The 9,885-nt window shown below is 47.9% G+C and overlaps 1 protein-coding gene across 3 annotated transcripts in view; it reads left to right on the top strand.

The window, feature by feature from the left end:
• GGT7 (gamma-glutamyltransferase 7) overlaps positions 1–8,538 on the top strand; it is a 29,709-nt gene extending 21,171 nt beyond the window's left edge. For 2 of the 3 annotated variants that reach the window (XM_023220494.1, XM_023220493.1), the window contains 5 exons: positions 619–768; positions 885–1,002; positions 1,771–1,908; positions 3,077–3,176; positions 7,760–8,538. In XM_023220494.1, the coding sequence (XP_023076262.1) occupies positions 619–768; positions 885–1,002; positions 1,771–1,908; positions 3,077–3,176; positions 7,760–7,923 (670 nt within the window). In that variant the 3' untranslated portion in view covers positions 7,924–8,538. The remainder of the gene's footprint in view (positions 1–618; positions 769–884; positions 1,003–1,770; positions 1,909–3,076; positions 3,177–7,759) is intronic. The other variant, XM_023220495.1, reaches the window with a different exon arrangement.
• The last annotated feature ends 1,347 nt before the right edge of the window (positions 8,539–9,885 follow it).

Raw genomic sequence — 9,885 nt, 5'->3', positions numbered from 1 at the left:
CCGTCTCTACTAAAAATACAAAAAACTAGCCGGGTAAGGTGGCGGGCGCCTGTAGTCCCAGCTACTCGGGAGGCTGAGGCAGGAGAATGGTGTAAAACCCGGGAGGCGGAGCTTGCAGTGAGCTGAGATCCGGCCACTGCACTCCAGCCTGGGCGACAGAGCGAGACTCTGTCTCAAAAAAAAAAAAAAAAAAAAAAGATCCTCATATACAAAATCCTCCCCCAACTAAACTCTTAATAAAACTTTAGACTACAAACATTAGTCTAAATTAATCCAGTTTGTTAATTCAAAACAAATATTTTCTGATTATCCATTATGCACCAGGCACTTTTATAGAAAGGATTAAGAAGTAAAGTCAGATAACTAAAAGGTTCTTGATTTAAACATTAAATAAATTAAAAGTTGGTTCCAGAAAAGAATCCAAATAATACCTAAATAAATTCATTCAACAGCTATTTTCTGGGTATTTCTTATGTGCAATTAATGAGCTTCTGCACTCATAGTTCTAGTAGTCCAGTGAGGGAGGTAGATTTCATCAAATAATTACACAAACACCACAAAAGGTGAGGTGTATACAGAGCCTGTTGTTTGCTCATCTCCCACCCCTTGTCTTTTCAGCAAGGTGGAGGCCGCCTACCTCCGGGGCCATATCAATGACTCCCAGGCAGCCCCTGCCCCACTCCTGCCTGTCTATGAACTAGATGGAGCGCCCACGGCTGCCCAGGTGCTGATCATGGGACCTGATGACTTCATTGTGGCCATGGTTAGGTATGCCAGCTCAGACTCAGAACCTGGAACAAGGGATCCTCTGAACCAAGAGGGGGTGGGGGCTGGGTAGAGGTGAAGACGGGCCAGGGCTCACCGGACTCCACCTTGGCCCCCAGCTCCCTGAACCAGCCCTTTGGCAGCGGCCTTATCACCCCCTCGGGGATCCTGCTCAACAGCCAGATGCTAGACTTCTCCTGGCCCAACCGGACAGCTAACCACTCTGCACCCAGCCTGGTAAGATTTGCTTCCCCGCTTCCCTGGGGACCCTAAGGCCTATAGGTAGGAGGTGCAGTGGCATGGCTGCCCCTTTCTCCCGAATCTTCTAGTATAAGGAAGCCTAAAGAAGAAGTTCACCTCATCCCTAGCCCTGCTAAGTCTGGGACATGGAGCCTGGTGGGTCTGAAGAACTCTTGTCCCATTCTGTCACTGTCTTAACTGTGTGACCTCGTGAAGATCTTGCCCTCTCTGGGCAATTTCTTCACCTGTAGAATGAGGGTTTTGGCTCCGATTTGATGTTTTGGGCACTTTCCAGCACTAGTGGTCTGTGACAATGTGAGCTTGAGCTGATGGGGCTCAGCCCTATGTCTGGGCACCAAAGAGGGACCCAAGGAGGAAGGATTTAATAATTTTTATCCAGTTAAAAGCACTCTTACGCCCCACAATCTGGGGTCCCAGCAGGGCAAAGACATATAGAGATGATCAGGGTGGGGTCGTCCTGTTCTTCCCCATTGCCATCTTTCTTGGCTTGGTCCTTTCTCCTGTGATCCATAGCAGCCTCATAGCTCAGTGGATCCACTTATACCCCATCCACCCCACCCATCCAGGCACCTTACCCATTTCACAGACAGCAAACTGTTGTCTGGGAAGGGACCAGTCTCCCAGGAAAACTGGGCCTGTGGAAGATGTGGAAGAGGGAGAGCAGTTGGAAGGGTTGTGGAGTGGCCCTTTCCTGGTCTTGTCCTACCCCACCTCCCCCTTGTGGTCTCTGTCTTCTAACAACAGGAGAACTCAGTGCAGCCAGGGAAGCGGCCACTCTCTTTCCTGCTGCCCACAGTGGTCCGACCCGCGGAGGGGCTCTGTGGAACCTACCTCGCTCTGGGGGCCAATGGAGCTGCCCGGGGCCTCAGCGGCCTGACCCAGGTGAGGTTTATGCCATGGTTGGCCTTTTTCAGCCAGGAGCCAAACTGTGGCCTAGACTGCAGATGCCTGTCGTATCTGTGGCTTGTTTCCATTCCTCATGCAGCAAACATGGGCTGAGGCTGCTTTGTGCCAGGTGCATCCTGGGCAACGTGGACACGGGCTGCTCTGAGTTTCTTAGTGAAAATGGAATCCCAATGCTTCCTGTCTTTCCCGGTTGCAGGTTAAATGGCAGGGTCAGTAGATTGAAAAGTGGGGTTAGCATCTAGGTGGCCTAGGTTCTGTTAACCGTAAGTCCCATTATACCTCTACCCAGCATCTGAATAGACAACCAGGCCTCTTCAGGGTGGGATTTGAAAGGAAGGACCTGCTTCTCTCCTAGAACATCTCAGAATGGCTCCTTGAATGGCTTGAGAACCTGATATATATACTAGGCACCTATTCTGGTAGGTGGTGAGTTAACGATCTTGAGTTCTGGAATCAGACACTCCTGGGTTCCAGCCCAAGTGCTACCAATTTGTAACCATGTGATGCTGGAACATTCACTTAACAACTCTGAACCTCAGTCTCCTCATCTTTAAAATGGAAGTAATAACATAGCTAACATTTGAAGAGTTCGTAGTAAGTGCTGGGCACTGTGTTATGTGTGTTAACCATTTTAACCTTCCCAGTTCTGGGGAGAATCCTTATTTCTATTTTATAGATAAGGAAACTGAAGCCCAGAGAGGTTAAGACATTAGGTCAAGTACTTTCAGCTAGAAAGAGTGGGGAGGCAGTTTGGTTCCAGAGCCTATGCACACTCCTAACCACTAAGTTAAAGGCACCCACATTGTGCCCTAGACCACCCCTAGCTATTAACCTTGCCCTATCCAGAGAGAAAAAAAGGGAGCCCTGGATTAGATAAAGGAGACTTGGTTCTAGTGATGTATCTTCCCTGGCTTCCTCTAAACTCTGGAGTAAGTAATTTCTCTTGCTGGCCTTCACTTTCCCTCTCTGTGAAATGGGAACAGTCATCACAGGCCTGCCTGTCTTCCAGGGCTGTTAGGAGGCTCAGATGACACCCAGTGTAAGTGTTCTCAAGACTAAGGAGCCTGGACCAAGGGTAGGAGCTGAGGAATCCGGACCATCACGCTGGGACAGCCCTGAGTTTTCTGTTCCTTGGCTACCACAGGTTCTGCTGAATGTCCTGACCTTGAACCGGAACCTGAGTGACAGCCTGGCCCGCGGCCGCCTGCACCCGGACCTGCAGTCCAACCTCCTGCAGGTGGACAGTGAGTGCAGAGGAGAGATCTCTTGGGGCGGGCACAGGGACCGGTAGAGAAAGAACTCCTCCCAAGGGTGCCTGTGCCTCAACCAGCACCAATTGCCAGTGAAGTTTGGTTTTATTTGGCAGATTCCTATTGGAGCAGTAGACGATCTGGGGATTGGAACCAGTCTTGCCATTTCCTGGTCGTGTGGCCTTGGGAAATCCATGTCTCAACTCTGAGCCTCAGTTTTCTCATTTGTAAAATAAGACACAGTTGTTCATTCTTCAAACCTTCATTTACTCAACAGTTTGTATTGAACACCTACTGTTTTCTAGGCATCATCCTAGGTGCTGGGGAGACTGCATTTACAGGCAAACAGGAAAATAAGTCATCAAAGAAATATGAGACAAATAAGTGCTCTGCCAACAGTCAGAGCAGGGTGACATAATAGGACTGACTCAATGATCAAGGAAGGCTTCTCTTTGGTGATATTTAAGCTGAGATCTAAAGAGTGAGAAAGAAACTGGGTGCAGTGGCTCAGACCTATAATCTCAGGCTGAGGTGGGAGGATCGCTTGAGGCCAGGAGTTCAAGAGCAGCCTGGGTAACATAGTGAGACCCCTGTCTCTATAAAATTTTTAAATTAGCCAGGCATGGTGCGTGCCTGTGGTTCTAGCTACTCGGGAGGCTGAAGCAGGAGAATTGCCTGAACCAGGGAGGCAGAGGTTACAGTGAGCCGAGATCACACCACTGCCCTACAGCCTAGGTAACAGAGTGAGACCCTGTCTCCTAAGAAAAAAAAAAAAAAAAGAGTAAGAGAGAGCCCACTGTACAAAGAACTGGTGCAGAGCTGTGTAGGTCAGGGGAGCAAGTACAAAGGACTCAGGGCAGGAATGGGCTTGCTGGTTCGAGGAATAAAAAGGAGACCAAAGTAAGCAAGGATGAAATTAGATCAGAGAGGCCAGCAGGCAGGCGCCAGATCATGGACCTTATGGTGAGGAGATGGACTTTCACCTAAGGGCTTAATTTTGGCACAGCTGAATTTTATAAACAGGAAAGTGTGTGCACCTTTGAAGAGTTTTTATTATAACAATATATTAATATGACACTAGTCCAAAAGAATACAGAATTGATTGAGACACAGTCCTTGCCTGTTCAATATTATTATCCCCATTCTATAGAGGAAGAAACTGAGGCTCACAGAAGTTATAAACTAGTCAAAGATCAACCACTAAGTGGCAGAACTTCAATTAGGACATACACCTGGCTGATACCAAAGACTATTCTTTACCGCACAGCTCTTGATATCTGCTGGACTGAATCACGTTAGAAGCAGAGACTGCGATCTTCAACAATCACATCCTGTAGTTGGCCAGCGACACTTGGATCCCAGCTGATAGATGACAAGGCCACGTCCTTGAAACTGAATTTTGTTCAACAAATATCTGCTGGTCTCTGTTGGACGTGAGGCTCTCTGCTAAGTTATTTGAGCTCAGCCCAGTCCTCCCTTCAGGGCCTTAGTGTAAGATGGAGGCATAGGAGTGGGGGCCTGGTGAAGGGAAAGTTCATCCACCTGAGGCCCTGGGGAGGCTTTATGGAGGAGGCAACAAGTAGCTAGGCCTTGAAGTATGAGTAGGAATTTGGCATGTGGAGGTAAAGGACATTCTGGACAGGAGGAACAGCCTCGGCAAAAACCAGAACGAATGACTCAGAGAGCAGTCGGGAGGCTAGCTGTTGTTTCCCAGAGTTCTGAATTTACCCAGCACCTTTGTGACTTTTGCCACATTTGCACACCATCTAAACCATTATATACATAACATGTCTCTATAAATGAACTTCCTTTTTAGCCTAAATGTATTTTACTTTTTTTTTTTTTTTTTTTTGAGATAGAGTCTCACTCTGTCACCCAGGCTAGAGTACAGTGGTGCAATCTCAGCACACTTCAACCTCTGCCTCCTGGGTTCAAGCGATTCTCATGCCTCAGCCTCTCTAGCAGCTGGGATTACAGGTGCACATGCCACCACAGCCGGCTAATTTTTGCATTTTTGTAGAGATGGGGTTTCCCCATGTTGGCCAGGCTGGTCTCGAACTCCTGACCTCAAGTAATCTACCTGCCTCGGCCTCCTGAAGTGCTGGAGGCCACAAATAGATGATAAATAGCTACCATCTATTTGTTAGCTACACAAATACATACGTGTAGTTTTTAGTTAAATATTGTTGCCCATGGAAGGCTCTGAGACTGCTTTCTCCATTAAAGGAGATTAGGGGCCGGGCGCAGTGGCTCAAGCCTGTAATCCCAGCACTTTGGGAGGCCGAGACAGGCGGATCACGAAGTCAGGAGATAGAGACCACCCTGGCTAACACGGTGAAACCCCGTCTCCACTAAAAAATACAAAAAACTAGCTGGGCGAGGTGGCGGGCGCCTGTGGTCCCAGCTACTCGGGAGGCTGAGGCAGGAGAATGGCGTAAACCCAGGAGGCGGAGCTTGCAGTGAGCTGAGATCCGGCCACTGCACTCCAGCCTGGGCGAGAGCGAGCAGACTGAAACTTGTTCCTTGCCATAATCAAAACGATTGAAAGTGAACCACAAAGGACATAGATTTTCGATTCAGTGATTTAATGCTATTCAAGATTGGGTCTTCATCTCAAGAGCTGCCTAAAGCCTTCGTATTAGGGAAAGAAGAAGACTAGATCTTTATTGAGAAGCGGTATGATGTGGAGTTACAGGGCTTATCACGGAGGTCAGCCTTAAGATTATCCAATTGAGAAGGGGAGACACATGACCTGATTTGTCTTATTTAGGGGAGGTAGATTGAGGGGAGGAGAATTTAAGTCAGGGACATATGAGAAGCAGCTGGGATATGGCCCAGGCAAGAGATGATGAGGGCCTGAACTTATCCAACAGGATGGGGATTTGTTCATCTATCTAGTAAGTATCTGCTCAATATTTACTATGTACTGACCCTGCACTGGGGATCAATAGCAAACAAGACAACGTTCCTACCTTCAAAAAGCTTATAATCTACTGGAGGGAGACACAACAAATAAATAAACAAATACAGGTAGCAGTAAGTACTTTGGAAGAAAACCAAACAAGGTAAAGATGGTAGGGACTGCTGTTTTAGGTAATGGTGGAGGAAATTCTTGAAGAGGTGCCAAAGACTGGACTGAAGTAAGAGGGCCAGCAATGTGACTTTCTAGGAGAGCATTCCAGACAGAAAGAACAGGAAGTACAAAGGCATTGAAGTAGAAACATGTTTGACCTTCTAAAGGGACAGCAAGGAGGCCAGTATGGCTGGAATACAGTTAAGCAAGGTGAGGAATAGAAGGAAATGAGGGAAGGAATTTAGAGAGGGAGCAAGGTCCCAAACAATGTTGGGCTTAGAGGCACCTTGGTAAGGACTTTGGATTTTATTCTAAAAGCCGTTGAAGCTGTTGGAGGGCTTTGAGCAGGGGAGGTGACGAGGTCTGACTAATGGTTTAAAAGGATCCCCTTGGCTGCTGTTTGAACAGCAGGCGGCCGGCCTAGTGACTCACGCCTGTAATCCAAGCACTTTGGGAGGCCGAGGTGGGCAGATCACCTGAGCTCGGGAGTTCGAGACCAGCCTGACCAACAAGAAGAAACCCCGTCTCTACTAAAAAAAAATAGAAAATTAGCCGGGCATGGTGGCTCATGCCTGTTATCCCAGCTACTGGGGAGGCTGAGGCAGGAGAATCGCTTGAACCCGGGAGGCAGAGGTTGCGGTGAGCCAAAATCGTGTCATTGCACTCCAGCCTGGGCAACAAGAGCAACACTCCGCCTCAAAAAAAAAAAAAAAGGAAGGAAGGGAGGGAGGGCTGGAAGCAGGGAGACCAGTAAGGAAGGAAGAGAGGGCTGGAAGCAGGGAGACCAGTTAGTGGATTATGCAGGAATCCTGGCAAGTAATGATGGCAGCTTGACTTTGGCAGGTGAAGATGAAGATCCACAAAGCCCCTTTTTCTTTTTTTTCCTTCCTCCCTCCCTTCCTTCCGTTCTTTTCTTTTCTTTTCTTTTCTTTTTTTTTTTTTTGAGACAGGGTTTTGCTCTGTTGCCCATACTGGAGTGCAGTGGTGCAATCTCAGCTTACTTGACTGCAACTTGTGCCTCCCAGGGTCAAGCGATCCTCCTATCTTAGCCTTCTGAGTAGCTGGGACTACAGGCATGTACCACCAATCTTAGCTAATTTTTAAATTTTCTGCAGAGATGGGGTATTCTTATATTGCCCAGGCTAGTCTCAAACTCCTAGGCTCAAATGATCCTCCCAAAGTGCTGGGATTACAGGCATGAGCCACTGCACCTGGCCTGTCCTGTTTTCAATATTAAGAATGACTGTATATTATTGATCACTTACTGTATGCAAGGTTCAGTGCTGTGTGTGCATTATCTCTGTTAGTCCCTGCAACTTCATGTTCTCATATAATCCCTATTTATACATGAGGAAACTGAGGCTCAGCAAGGTAAAGTGATTTGTCCAAGGTCATACAGCTCTGTGGTGGAGCAGCCAGGACGAGAACTCAGGTCTGACTGTAGGACTCTTGAACTAGTGCTCTCTACATTCTGAATGTGTGTATGTTGGGGATGGTTTTTCAGGTGAGTTCACAGAGGAAGAGATTGAGTTCCTGGAAGCCAGGGGTCACCACGTGGAGAAAGTAGATGTCTTATCCTGGGTCCATGGCAGCCGAAGGACCAACAACTTCATCATCGCTGTTAAGGACCCTCGGAGCCCAGATGCAGCTGGAGCCACCATCCTGTAGAGCAGCGGGGTGGGGCGGGGTCTCTGCTCCCCCACTTTGCATGTTCCCAGAGTCCCTCCTTCTCCCAGGTTTGGTCTCAGGGGGACCCCACGGATGCCCCAGATCAGGGGCCAGAGGGGATGCTTAGCAAACCCAATCCCAGAGTAACTGGAAAATTCTCCATCAGGAGGCCGCTGGTGGTGGTGGTGGTGGTGGTGGTGGTGGCAGTGGTGATGGTGATGATGGTGAGGAGTGTCAGCATCCACAACCAGGCAGGCAGGACCTTGAGGAATCAGACTGTCTATGTGTTACCTCCCCTCCTTCAGCCATGCTGGCCCTGAGCTTAGGGATGTGCTTGCAAACCCTTCTCAAGGGTCTCACAACCCCAACATCTTCAGACTGGCCTGACCTGGGCCTTGTCTTCCAATTCCTTTCTCCTATTCCCAGCCTCATTTCTTAAATGACTAGGAATTTTTTAATGGGCCATTATAGGGAGGGGTTGCTCTTCTTTTCCCACCAGGTTGAGGTGGGGGCCTTGCATCTGGGGGTCCCCAGGGTATGGGGTAGGGGTGGGGGTGGGGACAAGCTCAGGGGCTTCCATTTGCAAAGGGGAATTAAAGAAAGAATGTTGCATAACTATGGCTCTGGTTTAATTTATATTTAACTGGGTTGAGAGTGGGAGTGGGAGAGGAGACCTCGACTCACCCTGTCCCAGTAACCGACTCCAGAGTAACCTGGAGTCAACATTGAAGGACTCATAATAATATCTGCTGTCCAGCTAAGACATGCACCAATAATAATAATAATTCATAACAACAGTAATAACTATAGTAGACAGCATCTAATCTTTATTACAAGCCTCACAAAGTAGGTACTAATATTATTGCCATTTTACAGATGGGAAACAGGCCAAAAGAGGTTAAGGGACTTGTCTAAGGTTCTTCATCTTCATCTATTAAATGGAAGAACTGGGGTTCATCTCAGCACGTCCAACCCCGGAATTTGTGCTCTTAACCAATTCCACACCTATTAGTTGAACTATTTGTTATAAAGTATATGTCATATAGTATATATCAGACAATAAGTACCTTTTATAGATAATATCATTCATGCCTCCATATACTTTGTACCTCCATGTACTTTGTTAGGCACTAGAGATTCAGCACTGAACAAGATAGGCTTTTTTTTTTTTTTTTTTTTTTTTTTGCTACTGTTTTGTACTTGTTGCCCAGGCTGGAGTGCAATGGCGTGATCTCGGCTCACCACAACCTCCGCCTCCCTGGTTCAAGTGATTCTCCTGCCTCAGCCTCCCAAGTAGCTGGGATTACAGGCATGCACCACCATGCCTGGTTAATTTGGTATTTTTGGTAGAAACGGGGTTTCACCATGTTGGTCAGCCTGGTCTCAAACTCCCGACCTCAGGTGATCTGCCCACCTTAGCCTCCCAAAGTGCTGGGATTACAGGCATTAGCCACCGCGCCTGGCCAAGACAGATTTTTTAATGGGTTTGCAGTCTATAGCGGCAGTCAAACGTTAAAGAAATAAGAGCACAGATAATTCGGATAATTGCCATCACAATAAGCTCTATGAGGGATACTAAGATAATGTATATCAAGAAAGTTAATCTAGGCTGGGCGCAGTGGCTCAAACCTGTAATCCCAGCACTTTGGGAGGCCGAGACGGGCGGATCACGAGGTCAGGAGATCGAGACCATCCTGGCTAACACGGTGAAACCCCGTCTCTACTAACAAATATAAAAATCTAGCCGGGCGAGGTGGCAGGCGCCTGTAGTCCCAGCTACTCGGGAGGCTGAGGCAGGAGAATGGCGTAAACCCGGGAGGCGGAGCTTGCAGTGAGCCGAGATCCGGCCACTGCACTCTGGCCTGGGAGACAGAGCAAGACTCCGTCTCAAAAAAAAAAAAAAGAAGAAAGTTAATCTAATTTGAGGATCTGCAAAAGCCTCCCTGAGAAGGTCATGAGGAT

The sequence above is a fragment of the Piliocolobus tephrosceles genome, chromosome 20 (genome assembly GCF_002776525.5).
Source record: "Piliocolobus tephrosceles isolate RC106 chromosome 20, ASM277652v3, whole genome shotgun sequence".
Lineage (NCBI taxonomy): Eukaryota > Metazoa > Chordata > Mammalia > Primates > Cercopithecidae > Piliocolobus > Piliocolobus tephrosceles.
The sequence above is the reverse complement of the archived record's forward strand: the minus strand, read 5'-3'. Positions and strand labels throughout refer to the sequence as shown.